General features: G+C 54.2%; 6 protein-coding genes across 6 annotated transcripts; 2 read left to right on the forward strand and 4 right to left on the reverse strand.

Annotated features, from left to right (window-relative positions):
• Positions 1-805: 805 nt before the first annotated feature.
• On the forward strand, positions 806-1,222 carry HETIRDRAFT_104618 (uncharacterized protein; the record flags this gene model as incomplete). Its single annotated transcript, XM_009551308.1, has 1 exon — positions 806-1,222. One exon carries the CDS (start codon positions 806-808, stop codon positions 1,220-1,222), a length of 417 nt encoding a protein of 138 aa, XP_009549603.1.
• A 154-nt stretch (positions 1,223-1,376) lies between these two features.
• HETIRDRAFT_445949 (uncharacterized protein) lies at positions 1,377-3,554 on the reverse strand (the record flags this gene model as incomplete). The annotated part of the gene is made up of 9 exons (XM_009551309.1): positions 1,377-1,688; positions 1,805-1,899; positions 1,983-2,074; positions 2,241-2,252; positions 2,329-2,393; positions 2,415-2,645; positions 3,052-3,076; positions 3,123-3,397; positions 3,429-3,554. The coding sequence occupies 9 exons, from the start codon at positions 3,552-3,554 to the stop codon at positions 1,377-1,379; spliced, it is 1,233 nt and encodes a 410-aa protein (XP_009549604.1).
• Positions 3,555-3,642: 88 nt separating this feature from the next.
• HETIRDRAFT_453799 (uncharacterized protein) lies at positions 3,643-4,479 on the reverse strand (the record flags this gene model as incomplete). The annotated part of the gene is made up of 2 exons (XM_009551310.1): positions 3,643-4,280; positions 4,440-4,479. The coding sequence occupies 2 exons, from the start codon at positions 4,477-4,479 to the stop codon at positions 3,643-3,645; spliced, it is 678 nt and encodes a 225-aa protein (XP_009549605.1).
• A 4,717-nt stretch (positions 4,480-9,196) lies between these two features.
• On the forward strand, positions 9,197-11,401 carry HETIRDRAFT_420504 (uncharacterized protein; the record flags this gene model as incomplete). The annotated part of the gene is made up of 4 exons (XM_009551311.1): positions 9,197-9,565; positions 9,624-9,751; positions 9,803-9,967; positions 10,021-11,401. 4 exons carry the CDS (start codon positions 9,197-9,199, stop codon positions 11,399-11,401), a joined length of 2,043 nt encoding a protein of 680 aa, XP_009549606.1.
• Positions 11,402-13,330: 1,929 nt separating this feature from the next.
• HETIRDRAFT_28437 (uncharacterized protein) lies at positions 13,331-13,585 on the reverse strand (the record flags this gene model as incomplete). Its single annotated transcript, XM_009550434.1, has 1 exon — positions 13,331-13,585. A coding segment is annotated over one exon (255 nt), but the record flags the coding sequence as incomplete, so codon positions are not given.
• Positions 13,586-15,480: 1,895 nt separating this feature from the next.
• Positions 15,481-15,918, reverse strand: HETIRDRAFT_104621 (uncharacterized protein; the record flags this gene model as incomplete). Its single annotated transcript, XM_009551312.1, has 1 exon — positions 15,481-15,918. One exon carries the CDS (start codon positions 15,916-15,918, stop codon positions 15,481-15,483), a length of 438 nt encoding a protein of 145 aa, XP_009549607.1.
• Between the last annotated feature and the right edge of the window lie 358 nt (positions 15,919-16,276).

The following is a 16,276-nucleotide window of genomic DNA, read 5'->3' on the forward strand; positions in this document are numbered from 1 at the left end:
CGTCCCGCCTCCGCCGCCGCGCGTTCTAACCCCCCTCGCCCCCTCTTTCCTTCCCCGCCACACAGACACCAGGACGACTTTGCCCGCGCGCACACACACGCACTCGCCCACTCGCCCCACCCGCCCATCGCCACCCTCCCGCAGTCCCAGTCCCCGTCCCTCTCCTCCTCCTCCCTCGACCGCTCCTCCCTCTCCTCCCCCGCGCCCTCCGCACGCACCTCCTCCGGCCTCGCAATGCACCCCCCCGCATCGCTCTACCCCTCCGCGCCCATGCACTACTCCCACGACCCCTCCGACCGCGCCCGCGCGTACTATCCCCCGCCCCCGCCTCCTCCTCACTCCCACCTCGCCTACCGCGACCAGTCCCGCTTCACCAACGGCCACCCCCACTCCCACCCCTCCCACGCCATCTACCCGCCCCCGACCCACGTCGTCCCCTCCCAGCTCTCCCCGCCCATCCACCACTCCCACGACACCCAATACCCCTTCCCCGGTCAGCCCTCCTTCCACAACGTCCTCTACACCGACGACGCCGCCACGAAGCTCAGCGACCGCGTCCGCAGGCGCTGCTTCAACTGCTGCACCACCGACACCTCCACCTGGCGCCGCTCCAGCCTCAACCCCGGAAAAGTGGTCAGCGCTCTTCTGTCTCCCCATTTTCCCCGCTCCGCGCACGCGCTCACCTCCGCTCTAGCTCTGCAACAAGTGCGGCCTCTTCGAGCGCACCCACTCCCGCCCGCGCCCGGAGCAGTTCCCGCACAAGCGCGGCCCGCTCTCGGGCTCGTCCCTCCGCACTACCTCGACCATGAACTCCGCCTCCACCTCGCCCCCCTCCGTATCCGCCTCTGCCCCGCAGCCGTCCCTCCTCGGCTCCGCGAGCCAGCGCAGCCCCCAGCAGCAGCAGCAGCACCTGCTCCCCCCGCCCCACACCTACCCGCACCCGTCCATCGTCCCGCTCCTGCGCCCCGCCCCGGGCTCCCCCTCCAACGGCACCAGCAGCAATAACGGCGGCGTCAACGGCAACGGCCGCCTCCCGCAGATCCACTCGTGGCTCGACGCGCCGGAGGGCAGCGGCGGCGGCGGCGGCGGCGGCGGTGGTGGTGCGAACGGGAGCGCCTCACGGACACCGCCCGAGACACACGCGCACCACCCGTACGCTCACGCGCATGCCGCGCGGAGACACACCCTCTCCTCGGGCACGCGCGAGCGCAGCCCGCCGTGAGCCCGCGCGGCGCGCATCAAATATATCCCTCCGCGCCTGCGTTCCTCTGCTCGTGGCCGCTCTGAGACTCAAAATTCGCACTTTCTCTCTCCCTCTCCCTACTTTCTTTCTTGGAACCCCGCGTGCACGGCCGCAGTCTCTAGTACAAGACACTTTACCCCCTTTTTAGCCTGCTCCGTTTCGGTACCTTCGCTCTTTTTTTTTCTTTCTTCAGGACCTCGCAGATCTGTTTGCGCCTTCCACCCCCAGCCACAGACGACGGGATTAGATTCCGCACCCGTTCCGACGCCGCGTGTCCTGCTTGCTTTTTTTTTTGGTCTGCCTGCTGGTTCATTTTTTTAACGTCCGCCGCTTCTTGCCATGCGGCGCTGCACGCCGTCGACCGCGTCTCTCCCCTCCCCTTCCTTCTCTTCTCCCGCACACTCCATGTCGTGACCTTCTGCTGGCCAGCACGCCGTGCAGGTGGCTGTGCCGCGCGGGAGAAGGCCGCGCGCGCTCCACCTCAAGCGCCGGGACGCGCTAGGTGCGTCGAGTCGTTCTTTGTATTTATCTCGTCTTCGACGGCTTCTTCGGTCAACGTACAACCACACGTTTCACAGTTCCGCACTTCCCGCTTTCGTTCTTCCCCTCTCCGTCCGTTTCCGTGCTCTGGCCCGTCTCTTCTGCATCGTATATAGCTCCGCATCCACAAGAACTTTTCTTTTTCTTTGTTTCAATTTTCTCTTTTTTTTTTTTTGTTGTCTGTCACCCGCTCTCGAACCTCTTTCTTGTGCTGTTATCGTAAGCTCTCTGCCCCCGTCGACTTCTCTCGCCCGTCCGCTCGCTCTCTTATCTGCAATCCTGTCCAGAGTCCTGTTCAACTGTACATGTATTTATGCATCCACGTAGCCGACCACAAAGGAGACGCGTCGCCCGCACCCCGCCACTCGCCACCCTCCACAGGCATCAACGCACGAACGCACCACAAATCGAAAGACAGATCGATCGAACGAACGAACGACAGAAAGAAAGAACTTACTTCCCAGCGGCACTGGCAATTTAAAAATCAAAATGCTCGCAAAATGAAGGGCGGTCGCGCATATCGAGATCGGCGCAGGATCACGTACGCCGCATCATTGCCCATTGCAATTTTGGCCCCCTTCGTCGACGGGCAGAATGGACGGATGTGTACCTAGTGCCTATGTGTACGTACATGTGTCGTGGCGTGGCGTTCCTGGATTAAAGTGCGAGCTAGGGTGAAAGGAAAGGTGGGTCCTGCCGGAATGTCAGCGGGAGTGCGGGCGGGCGGGTGGGCGGAGGAGACTTGCGGCGTCGTCGCCGGGTCGATGATGTGGTCGATGATACGGAGGAGGGATGGTGAAAATGATGGTGATGATGATGATGATGATGATGGGCATGGCCGTGCTCGAGGATGATGGGAACGCTGGGATGGGTGATCAACAGCATCAGTTCATATCGATCAGCCCATCAGTCTAAGCATCACTGAAGCAGGAAGTACACAGGCAGGCGCCTTCGAAGCACAGTCAGTCAGAGGGATCTTCCGTCAGAGCCTGCCGTGGGATCGTGCACGCCGTCCAGAGGCCACGCCAGCGCGAGGCTTCGCTTGCGTCGTCCTCGACTCTGCGCTCTGTTCTGACTCGGCCGAGCATGGCGGGGCTGGAGAAGGCGTATTATCAGGCTCGAGAGCTGTCGAATCGTCGTCGCCGGGCCTCATGGCACCTCGCCGTGTCCTGGTTCTCAGCCCTTCTTCCGCTTCGGGCCTCGTCCCTCTCGCGCTCGACGGCCTCGTCCATCCCCGCTCATCCCCTCAAGCCTTCCATTCGACGCACGCAATGCACGTCAAACAACGCAGGCCTGCCACCCGAAAAAGTCGTAGCGGGTGCAGCGGGCTCTAGCGCACCGCGACACAGCACGCCAACCATAGCATGCGCTTCTCACGCGAAGCGCACAGACGAGGCTAGCAAACATGCGACGTGGGCACACTGGGCACGCGTGGTCTCGGAAGCCCCGAGAGGGCGCCTCGCTCCTTCTTCTTCGTGACTCCGAGTCGTCCTTGTCCTCCCTGGCACGACCGCGCACCGCCTTGCCCTTGCCAGAACCGCCACGATTGCGCACGCGTGCGGTTCTCACTGGCTCAGCTGTGTCCCCGGGCGCCTCGTCAATTTTTAGGGGGACCTGTCACTGGCTCGGCGAGAACTTGACTCACACGAGCGGTGATAGGACTCGCTCGCGGGCGCGCGCCTCTGGCGAACGTCAGAGTAGGCGCCGCTGGGCTTGTGGGTCGCCGGCGTGCAAGTACACCTCGATACCGCGGGCGCGTCTGCGATGCCATCGCGGGGATGCTTCCTTGCATTCATGCCGCGATTGTCAACTGTGTGCTCGAGGATTTGATGCACGATGACTCGATGGGGCCGTGACCGCTACACAGGAGCCCGAGCGGGGACGGCGCCTGTTCGCGCGAGGTCGCACACGGTGTGATCTCGACGCTCGCGGACTCGGATGTGCAATGCGCGCCCGCTGAGTAGGGCCCTTACGCTCTGAGCCCCCCAGTTCTCAGCTCCGACGCAGTCCGCGCAACGCAAAATGAAGAATGAATCGCTCGTCTGGCACGGGCTCGCGGCCTGGGACGCGTGATGATCAGATCGGACCCATCCAGATTGATCAGTGGACCGAGCATCGTCCCAGGCGTGCCAGATCCAGCGCGAGCCTACTGTAAGTGGGCCCCCGCGCGCTCCCGTCATATGCACGGGGCTTTGATAGTGGGTGGCGGCGCCCGCGTGCTGCGATCTCCCCCCAGTCTCCGTGCTAGTGGTCTGCTCGAGCCGGATGGGGTCATGGGCGCAGAGCCGACACTGGGGATGGATAGCCTGCGTCTGATGGGGATGATGGGGCCTTTGCGGCTGGGAGTAGACGCGGCCGAGAAGAGCAACTGCCTTCCTTGCATGTCGCCACCGGCAGTGAGCGCCCGCATACTCCCTCGGGTTGCACGGTCGGATCTCTCCCTGTGCACTCCCGCGACAGCTTCTTTCTGATGGGCGGGCGGACCCCCCCTCGGCGGCTGTGGTGTTTTCTCGTCAGTCGAATTAGCTGTTCGCGTGAGCCTGGATGCGATAGGCTCGGAATCAGATGGCCACAACCTTGTTCGTTTATAGAATCGAGGGTCCAAACAACAGCACAGTTCGATCCAGATCGGTAAGTCTGCCTCCGTTCACGGAACCTGTGCCGGCGGCAACCCGGAGACCTTCCGCGGCGAGCATGTGCACGCTCCCTGGCAGCTTTGACAGGTCGTAAATACGATATCTCGAGACGGGTCTTTTTTCTGTGGTCATTAGAACGCTTGGTTCGTGAGTTTTATTCGGAGGACCTGTGTCGCCATTCAGTCATTGATGCGGCATATGCGATCATCATCACGTTAATGGTCAGCTCGCGACCACCCAGGTGCCTTACAAGGGAATGAAGAGAGTCAGCAACCCGTCGAAGCCAGAGAACATGTGTACACACCCTCGAAATGCACGCGCGCGCGTGCGATAGGAACACGAGAAGTGCCGTCCACTGCGCACATACGCATCTGGCGACGTGATAATCGATGTCAACGGATTGACGCCTCGCCCACGTTGAAAGACCCCGGGTTCGGTCGTAGCACCTACAATGGCCACCCTCTCATTCTTAGATTGGGCATCGGCGTGCTGATGCTTCAAAAGAGTTGCAATTTAATGTTCGACTGAGAAATGCTGAAGACAGAATAGGTAGATATGGCATCTGCCTTCGCTATTAGCTGGCGCTTCGAGAGTGAATTGTCCCTGGTTGGCACATGTACCCATAAGCCAATTAATTAAGACAAATTTGACTACGTACGTCACATTTATTTCTGATCCGTCGGGCTTCTATCGAGTGTCCGTTGACATTTGTAGTCGCAAATAGTCCTAGAGGACGGGTGTCCCCACGCAATGATCCCTGTGCATTGGCTCTGTGCTTTGATGGTGATGCGAGCCATCAGACTTGTAAAAGTCGCACATGAACTATTTAGAGTACGGAAAGGTATCCATGATGTTGTAGCGCACGCAGAACCTGAGCGCGAACACATGCATAGAGCGGAGCGTTACGAAATGGGAATAAGACGAGCTTGCCGTTGGGGGCGCCTACCATGACGGGCGATTCTGCCAGCCACACGGAATCATTATCGAGCCCACACGACAGTGACAATCCTGGTGAAACCGGCCCAGGAATCAATGTGTGCGCACAGGCCAGGCGCACATTCCGGGCATCATCGTGATCAAAGATGTAGCCGTCGTGAGGCTTTTGGGGACCCGTACGGACTGGCTAGGACCCTTGATGCATCAGCGCGACGTCGCGAAAGACTGGAAGAGCGGGTGTATAGGCGCGGTTGAGACGCCCCATGGCTAAGAAGGGAATGGCGTTGCGCTTTCAAGCGGTCCAAAAGGATACTCATCCGGCCTGTCGCCCGTTTGGCGGCGGGAGTATCACTTATTCATTTTAAAAATGCGCTCGCCACTGAACAGGTTGATCAGTTCACACGGATCACACGTTCGGAAAGCAAACGGTGATCTAAGTCTTACCATTCGAAGCAAGGCTTACCGTGTAGATGGCCCTTCAGCTAACAGCCGGTTCGATATGTCATTGAACTGCCCTGTTGGATGATGGTACTTTCTCTAGGAGACAATGATTGACGTCTAGATCCATATCAATACTGGGCGGTCATTTTGATAATGGTGTGCCACATCAAGAAACTATCTGGTAAAATAATCTAGACTCATCAGTGACACTGCGGTCTGCCTGATCGCACTGATGGCTTAGATTGTGTCAGAAAATAACTCACGTTGTCAGATGCGGTCAGAGATTCACTCTACGGGAATTCTCCACGTCGTGCGATGACCGACCCATCTTTGTTCTAGCTGTAGAAGGGAGAACCGTTGGCAGATTCGCGGTACAACAAAAGTCATACCAGTTTACATGATCGCAGATCATGTGCCGCTCTACCACCACTCTCGACCCTCACTTCTGTTCATGAGATAGCGTCTGGAATGTAGCGTGAGGGAGGATGCTGTTGCCGCGAAGCACATGACATCTGCATGGGACTATCAGCGTGGAGTTAGCGGGCCCGGGGTGCCAGGGAAGACACTAAGGAATAGAGCGTCGGAGAAGAGGCGGCACCGTTTCATGCGCAGCACTGAATACAAGATGTGCTCAAGCAGTGCCAATGATCCCGGTGGGAGCTGATGCATGTAGGACGGGCAACAGAGAAAACCTGTCAGGAATCCCCAACGAATAATAAAGAGTGCTTCGTGATTTGTATTGACGATGCATTTGGAACCTCTGCGCTAGGTATACGTGGACTTTCCGTGGGAGGTTGACGAACAGTGTGGTGACTGTTTATCGCACGCGCAAGGCACGATGTGTACAACCCGAATAGATAGGCATCAGAATATTAACAGAAAAATCGGTTTCAGGGAATCATTGACCTAACTTCAAGGCTCCTAGCTTCATCCTCGTCATACAAGACTCGAGAACATCGTCTTGATGGCAGAAGGATGAAAGTTGTCAACGTCGCGGAGTTTGAAGTTCACCTTGCGGTCAACGTTTTTCATTAACGTCGATTCGGTATGTCTCAGAAATCCACCTCGAAAGTTACTTGATATACGCGTCTTTGGGATTGATAGAGGGTATCAGAGCTTCCAGGCTCATCGGATGATGGAATGTCGCAAGGACGCTCTTATTTTTTATCCAACTTGTAATGCCTGACGTAGACTCGAACAGTATATCAGCTGGAGCTCTCTGTATCAACCAGGACGCGAACCTACCGACTAGTAGCAACGCTGATCCTGCGAGCTCAGCACTATGTGCTCGACCCGACTCCTTTATCTTGATGAACGCGAACATGTGGGCGCACTAGTACGCGAGGATGTAAACGTAGTTGCACCACGGTCCAACGTACCCGTCGTTAACCCGAGAACCCTTCCAACCAACATAAATATTGCGGTGTCGTGGGTTGTAAAAAATAAGGTGGACGACGTGTGCGATTCAGTTGAGAGAAAATATCTGATTCCGAGTGTTGCCGCGAGGTCGAGAGGGTGCACGTACGGAAACGGTTCAGAGGATGATTTTCGCTTCATCCTGTTCGAACCTCGCTGTCAGTTTATTTTTTCTTTCGCAAGATGCGATTGAAGAACAATTCAGGCATCGCGGAGATCGACAAAGAGGACTGTGCATGAGAGTATCTACAATCTCCGTTACTGATGGTTAAACATGAAATAGAGATTGAGAGCTTTCCATCCAGGCCGCGATCCCAACAGTGCGTTATTGAGATGCTTGGCTCAACCCGGTACGCTGAGTCACTGATGTAGAGCTAGTGTGATATAATTGGAGCAGAAGTATTCATATCGCTCCTCGATTTTGTCATTGGGGACCTGGGCAACGAAGTCGACAACATCAGGATGACCATGTGAGCTAGTTGAAGGCCAGTGTGACAGGCACAATGTAGTGGATGGAGGACTCAGCGCTGCAGTGAGGAAAGTCGATCGACTTGCAGGTTGTGCGTTATGTAGGCGGGCTCGATCATCGTACTTCTGCCGGGTCACTCCAAATACAGAGTCATGAGGAGAGGATCGTGCGTGGCGGGACTCTTGCGCGGTGGCCCGATTCGAATGTGGGGGATTGACGGGAAATGTATAAGTGGTAGAGCCCGGTGTTGGCAAGAGCTAAGTCGTTTCATTTGACTCCATCTAGGGATGTAGAATGTGCGTAAAACTTGTCAGTCAACGTCCGATAGGAGAGAATATGCACTCCTGAATGAATATGGGGCTTATGATCACGAAAGCTGCATCAAGTCCACAGTTTGCACTCACTGGTGTCGGTGCTCCTGTAAGACTTCCATCGCATGATTGACTATGTTATGAACGTGGAATCGTTGAGGAGATCCAAGATTGCCACGCATGAAGGCACAGGCGTGGGGACGGGTACGAACGGGTGATCCTCTAAGGTTAAAATACCATGATGTGATTGAGAGGAGTACTCATTGAGACCTACTGACACCAATGACGATAATATTGCCACTGCATCTCGATACAACTCTCTACGTGAACGAGCTTGTGTGCGAGCCCCGGCATCGCAAGGTAAATCTGGACACTGACCTCGAGATCCGGCATGTCTCCTCTTCCGTGTTCTCCAGTGCGCTATCCACAGCCTCGCAGTCCCCATCTCGTTGCCGAGGGCCTAGCCCTGATACCACAAAAGCCCGTCAAACCTGTCCAAGGCCTTTTCGTCTTTCATCGCGCGCGGCATGTAGTAGTGGAGATGGTTCGAAAGGGTAGTCACTGTTGACGGGAAAATGGATGGGCGGAGTCTTGAGTGCGTATGTTGCTTGGCGACGGTAAAGTGGTCCGAAAGAACGAGCCCAGTCGGTCGCGGACCCCGGGCTATCCATGTTTTTCACGTGCGTGCTCGAGGCACGGGTCCATCTTCAAAGGAGAGTTTCATTCGCCTACTTCACGACTCCATCTGGCCATCACACGTTCGTTCTGTTCACCAGTCAAAGACCTGACCTTCAGATTCTCGAACCCTACAGCTCTTTCGTACTCTGGGATCGGGCGCGCCAATGTACTCAAGAATTCGTATAATGGCTGTGATATCAAAAGCCGTGAAGGCCTGCTCCCGCAGATATCGCTATAACAAGTCGGATTCCACTTGATAGCAGCTCCTTCTACTATCTTTCGTCCTCAAACGGTTCATCAGCTGACCTACCTCGTCTATAATAGTCCTGCGAAGTGATCTCTAGGATGCTTGGTTTAGGTAGTTCGATAGCAGTATACATCTTCAGTGGCTGACTTGGCGCTCGAGTATGTTGCAGTGCTGATCTGAGCCATGTATCCAAGGTCGGCGTTATTGCTATGTTGTTTCCCACTCGTTGCCATCATATTAAGCAAATCACGAACTGAGCCACTTTCAAGTTCGTTGACCATGACCTCCCCTCGCCCCGTAGAGCCTCTTGAAAGCCTCGACAGGGACAACATAGAGCTTTACGATCCCTATGATCCCTACGATCCCTCAGATCGCCAATCCTCTCATATTGATCTCGATGACGAGCCGAAACTAGGTGATCATTCAGAATCTACACTCCACCGTCTCAACCTTGGTGTAGTCTTGCCCGCTCTCATCGTGATTCTTCTTACTGGCGGCATCGCTTCTGTATTCCTTGTCTGGGTCCTCACGCATAGGACGTCAACAGATTCATGGCACCAAAGGACTTTTTTGTTAGACGAGGGAGAGAGGACAGACGGCGGGCTACGCTCAGGGCGCTTGATGGGTTTGACCATATCATCCGCTGCTGTGAGTCTTTTTGCTTGATCAGGATCGAACGACGAGACTGAGCCCGAACTCTATGTAGTCAACAGTGCTCTCCATCACGACGCCTATGTTGATGACGTTCTATGCCTTCCGCATTGCTCATGTCTGGCTGGATCAGGTCCGCCGAGATGAGAGCGATCGAAATGGGAATTTGCCGACCCCGCTACAGTACGTGTGCCTCTGTTTCCTTAATGCATTAGATCTCTCATACCACTTCAGATACGGGCTCACTGTAGAGCTATTAAATGCGTCGGGTGTGTTGTCGCTCATCAGATCTACCAAGTATCTATGTCGGAAGTCAACCGGTCGTGCCAAATCGGCGTCTATGCTGCTGGAGGCCTTCGTTGTCGCTCTATTTATTTTCGTTCTATCTCATGCTATCAAGTAAGTAATCTTTTCTCAAACTTAGGCTAGTATCTCAGCGCATTCATCCTTAGTGGCATCGACCTTTGGCTGCACTCTGTCACTTCCACTGTTCTTGTCCCATCAGAAACACAGTCTGACATTCTAGGAGATTACAGCGTGGTACAGTCACGGTGTCCGCCCGTTCCTGACCCCCCCATCTACAACTGCATGTACTCGGCGGGATACTGGGGAACCGGATCTGTCGACGATTTATCCCCTGGAATGCTTGTAGCATCGAATAGCTCGGACTCTCTGCGTGCAATTACGCTGGCTAACGCGTCCGACCTCGCAGTGCTTGTCACTACTCCTGTCCCGCAGTTGCTCTCCTTTGACATGACCACGTTCGGCGCAAGGGCATCATGCCAATCGGTGACCCCCTCGTGCACTACCGTCGGGAACGTGACGTGTCCTGGCTTCCCAAAATCATTCGTGGTGGTTAACTACGGGTCGGGTGGCACTACCAACATCGACCCTGGGGAAGGCCGGGTGTATATTCAGACATCCAACTGCGACAATTGTTCTCACATCATCTCGTCTGATGCTCTCGATGGATCCTCAGATATATATAACGCTAACTCCAAGAACATGTATTCTATATGGCTTCAGTTCATATGGCAATCAAGCGGGGACACTCCAATGGGATCCCCCAAAATATCAGACGCGGTCTTCGCGTCGAGCGACAGCAACCTAGCGAACATGCTCGCTAACTGCACACTTTCATTCTATAATGTCACCCTTTCGTACCGAAACGGCACCTACACATCCACCGACGAAGTACTCTCAAACACCGGTCTCTCGGAAGGGCTTGCAGGGCCAACACGCCTAGGCCACTACGCAACGCGCCTGATCGCAAACATCGAGGGCCGCGCCTTCAGCGATAACAGCAGCGACTCCGTCATGGCGTTCTTGTCTCAGGATCTTGCCCGTCTGGCCATTGGCTCGGCCGCTGTCATTACGAACGAGACACAGCCGGCACTCAGACAAAGCGTGCTGCGCGAACAGGTCCTCGGACGCTATCCATTTTGGCCAGTCGTGCTGTTCCTCGCATTGCTGTATATGTACGCGGCAATTGCATTATTTCTCATTCTTGGCACTTCTCTCGTCTCGCGAGGGTCACGGGTACAAGCAAATAGCTACGGTATAAAGGGGAAGTCGATATCCGAGCTTGAGCTTGTCCAACTTCGCCTTACCAGTCCCCTCGTGATGGCCGCAGCCTTATTTCCCCCTTCAAAACCCGCAGCTGAACGGGTGGAGCTATCTCTACAAACAACAGCCCTCGATTTGTTCGACGAAGGACACGGTGAACAACGCTTACGCGTCGGATCACGCGGAGGTGACGATGATGATCGAGCGTTGTACGGTGTTTGGAGATCTGCCTTGCACGAGAAGGAATATGACAATCTAGGCATTTGAGTGAGTTAGTCGATTCGCGAGTCATTCATCGTCGTCCTGATATGTTCTTGCTGTGTCACAAAGAATAAGTGAAGCGGCAGTCTGTACGGTGAGGAAACAACATTTCTCGGCTGCGGAGGTTCGAGTAAAGTATGGGATCGATCGAGGCATATAGTTTTTGTTGACCATTGTGACTTGCAAAACGAGCTGCTGCATCGCGAGGGGGCTACGCACGCATACGTGATCAGAAAGGTTAATCGTGAACACTTTCCCCATATCCCCCGTAGGTAGACTTCGATCTCGCTCGTTCTCTGATAATATCACGAGAGTCTTCCCCTATGGTGCAGGCATTCACCTCAAAACCTGGGAAATGTCTGGAGGGGCTGAACACTTGTAAAGAAAAGTAACCAAATCACTGGGTTCGCAAGATCTCGAGCAGAAGTCTTTTGGCTGCGTACGAGTACACCCATTGTTCAGCATAAAACTTGCCCAGTACTCCGTACATGCTCGGTGAACTGCAAATGTGAGAGACCACAGCCAGAGTTTGTGGGTGGATGATCAATCAATCCGTGTTGGACCAGACAACTGTCTCAGGTCAGCTGGGCAATGGCAAGCCGAAGATGACGAGTGAGATGTCAGAGAAGTCATGATGGAGCACATATACGTATGAACGGAGGACTATCCATAGCAATTTGACCGAGCTTATCCTTGCCCTTGGCACACTTTGGTTGCGTGTCGTGGATCTAGATGGCCACATAAGGAAAAGGGCTACTTGCCATGCCTTACTTACTTTGCCCAAGTCGCATCATGCATAATGGATGCATTTCCACAGGCCTTTAGAGCGAGTTCTAAATGCTAGATTCTTCCGATGGCTTGGTTGCCGCGTCGGCACGAGCGAATCCATTCTGTCGGAGCTTGAGACCCCCCTTCTAGATTTTGGAACTGGAAGGGGGGCTCCCCCCCCCTTTCCAGTTCAGATTCGCCATTGTAAACGCATTTTTTGAACTCCGCTTGAACCTTGTCGTCGCTATCATCCAACTGCTGTCCTGCGAGCTAAGGCGAAAACACTGACACAGACAAGAGCTTCGCTCCATAATACCTAATCATCATTGTGATACCAGAGTCTAGCAAAACCAAGTCATCAAGATCCACTGCATATGCCATTATCCAATGTTATCGAAGCTGAACAGTAGATGGTGGGCTTGTGGTGTATCTGCGGTGGACTTATCCGTGCTGGCTGCACGGAGGCAGATCGTGATTGAAGCTCCGCTTATATCAAGTGCGTGGGTTCACCAAGTCATAGATGGTCTTATGGTTCTGTAAGATTTCTAGTTTCAAATCTAAAACAAGGTTCGACTCCGATTTATTAATCTAGAACTGCTCCAAAACCTGTGGAAATGCATCCAATTAGACCGTATCCGAAACGGGTTTTTTCGCCCTTAGTTATGAAATTGTACCCCTGAATACGTAAAAATCTCGAGCGCTACGATGCAGGCTCTAAGACCCATATGTGGTTGCTTGCGCACTGCAGTATTTGATGTGCTCTATAAAACACTGACTGACCCAGCCCAAACTTTGTCTGCATCATGAATGACATGAACAACAACCCTGAGCTTCAGCAGTGGCTTGAGGCAGACTCATAAACAAGGAACTTCCTTTTCTTGCCCTTCCCATGAGTTCCCGCCCCAATTCATCTTCACAATCCGAAACTCTGTTACTCCAAGGCTTCCTACCTAACTCGATAGGCGAAAACGCTACAGAAAGCCTCATTGCAAGTTTAGGTTATGCACCAATCAACCAAGTAGTCTGATCAACAGACATGCCTTTGATAAGGTCATGTTGCAGTCAACGAGAGCAGGCAGTTGACAGTAGAATGCTCAAGCTATACATCTGGAGAGGATGATGCAGGATGGCACCCGAGTTTAAGTGAGGTTGGTTACGGAGGAGCTTAGTCATGGCATAGCTTCCGCAGTGCTTCCGCAGTGCTTCCGCAGTGCTTCCGCAGTGCTTCCGCAGTGCTTCCGCAGTGCTTCCGCAGTGCTTCCGCAGTGCTTCCGCAGTGCTTCCGCAGTGCTTCCGCAGTGCTTCCGCAGTGCTTCCGCAGTGCTTCCGCAGTGCTTCCGCAGTGCTTCCGCAGTGCTTCCGCAGTGCTTCCGCAGTGCTTCCGCAGTGCTTCCGCAGTGCTTCCGCAGTGCTTCCGCAGTGTTCCTGGGCAAGAGAAATTTACTGAAGATTTAAGTGTAGAGAAAAGTGCACTTCGGATACGGTCTATTCTAGACTTGTAGTATAAACATAGGATGGAGGGCAGGACCTACGGTCTTGTGACGGTTTTGTGCTTTGAACGAAACTGTTCTTGATATGAACTGGCAAGGCTAATAATGATGCGTTGCACCCTTGCAAGGACCGAGCTCAAGCGAACTTTCTTTGCTTGATCACACAGGTCCAGTAGACAATCGGTGAAGATGTTTGTGGGGAACGCACATCATCCGATTGTGCTACCGGAGTAAGTGAGCAACCTGATTTCGGTTGCAGACACGGGTAAAAAAGTTATATTTCTACTTTATGGCAGCACGAACGCTCACGCTATAGGATATCGTCTGGGACACTCCGCTCGCAACAAATCTGAGAGAGCTTGATTTCAATCTTGGATTGCGACAAATAACTTGGCAGCATTCGCAGGTCACCATACAAAGTGTCAAGAACAGAGCGGTGCGGGCGTATTCTCGAGTTCGGAGGCAGGTGCACGCACCTACGCATGGACGGGGGTGCCAGACTGCACAGAATTGAGAGGCAAGAAGACGATTGAGGGAAGGCTATTCTCAGGGACCAGTAAGGAGGTTACGATCGGAAGGAGACAAGCATCTGAGATTGTGTGTAGACGATATTGGTACATAAACGTACGAAGCGTATAAATCTCCTGAGAGCTCACCGACATCTCGTTCCCGAGGGTGTATCTTCACTACTGAATGGCTAGCGCGCCGGCGATAGGGCACCATCTCTTGATTGTGAATCAATGAGATATGAGCCACGTTCATGGTCAGACAACATGAATTGACGGGAGCGCGTCGGAAGGGATGGCCGGAATGTGTGATCATCTGTTTAGAGACGCATGCGTGATGATCAAGTAGGCCAATGGTACACGGGAGGGGATTCCATCACGAACGTGAGTAAGCGGATACTTAGAGGCCCCAGAAAAGACAATGCAAAGAGAAGCAGGGCGGGGAAGGGATGGAGCTCTTCACCTGTGAGGGAAAAGCGAAAAGAGGTCGGATGGTAAATGTAGTAAGACGGGATCAAGCAGATGCACGAGGAGATGGTTGTCGAAGAAAACAGCACCGCTCAGACGCATCACACTTTCTTGAACTCGACAGCAATAGGACAACGGCCAACGTAGATGCTGTACTGTCTCGTGTTTGAGCACAGGACGACCTCAGGATGAGTGTACGCGAGGTGATGCGACAAACAGGTTATATCGACGCTCAATGTCAAACCTTAGAGGCGGGCTGTAGTGTTGACGAAGCCAAGAAAGGCGCGCGAAAAATTTCCCGCGATAATTCACGGCATACAGAAGGAAGTAAATTGCATCGGATGAGGTCGGACCGATTGGACGCGCAGGGCTATAAAACATTCAGCACTTGAGCGTTATACATGCTTCGATCGCGTACTCTTTTCGCATTTTCATCGCTGTGCCTCAATCTCCCTGATTGAAATGCTTTCCGAGTCCTCAAACCTAACTTTGGCCCTGGCATGCTTATATCTGTGACATTCAATCGACAGATGTCGCCTTCATTCTTTGTAGTGAGGAATGGAGCCTAACGGGGCCTGTCGGAAAGGAGCACTGCATGTATATGCATTCGAGATAGCGAAAAAGGGCCGCAGGACTGAGCGCTTGAGCGTAGTACAGGGCCAGAAAGAAAAAGGGGAAAAGACACGCTCGCCTGCTGACGGGGCTGCTCTTGGCGCGGGCGGGCGGGAGGACATTGAACCCAAGAGTTGTAGGGAGAGGCGGAGAAAGCCTCTGGCCTCATTTTGAAGGGATTATGGTGTAGTAGTGGGTGACGGATGTGATGTGCTCCTGGAAGCGGAGTGCCAACGAGGGTTCAGGGATCGACCTGGGAGCAGGGGGCCGCAAGCGCAGAGGAGCCGCGCGATGTCCAATGAAGAACGGTCGATAAACAAGAGTGTAGGAGACCGTCAGCGATGGTCTGCATCGGCGCGGGCACGGGTGAGGCGTCAGCCTGTCTCATCAGCGGCAGTCGCGTTTGGGGAACGCGTGGTAAACCGGACGAGATCGAGTAACGGACGGAGGGCTGCAGAGAGTTGATGCACTGCAGTTGCACTGCCCGGGGAGCATCGCGCAAGGCGAGAGACTGGTCCTTGATCTCCTCCACCGCGTTCACGATCGAATCGAGCCAACTCGAGAGAAGATGCACACACACTGAACACGCCGCGACCACCACCTTACGCTCCGCGATTCTATAGGTTTCCCTCCTGCACCGAAACAACTCTCGTTTCCGGCCCTGCGCCAGAATGTCCATGAGCGCAGGCCTTGATGTGCGCAGAGGAGCAAAAAGTCAAAGGAAGCTGGTCCGGCGATGGGCGTCGGGCCGGCTGCGTTGAGCGTCTTGGAGGTGACGTCACGTCACACTCCCCCACGCTCCGACTTCGACGTGCAAGACGATGGCCGCGACCCTCCGCGACCACGCAAAGATCATCGTCAAGCAGAGAGAGCGCTGAGGTGCCTGGGAAAAGTTCAGCCGAGTGCCGCTAAGAACCCTCGATCGCGTTCAATGTATGCTGCGCACTTGCATCTCCTTCCGATTTTCAATCCGCTCACTCGTTTATTATTTGGAAATTCCGTTCGAATAAAGTTAGCCTTAGCTCCCCTCCTTCATC

The sequence above is a fragment of the Heterobasidion irregulare genome (genome assembly GCF_000320585.1).
Source record: "Heterobasidion irregulare TC 32-1 unplaced genomic scaffold scaffold_08, whole genome shotgun sequence".
In the NCBI taxonomy this organism is placed as follows: domain Eukaryota; kingdom Fungi; phylum Basidiomycota; class Agaricomycetes; order Russulales; family Bondarzewiaceae; genus Heterobasidion; species Heterobasidion irregulare.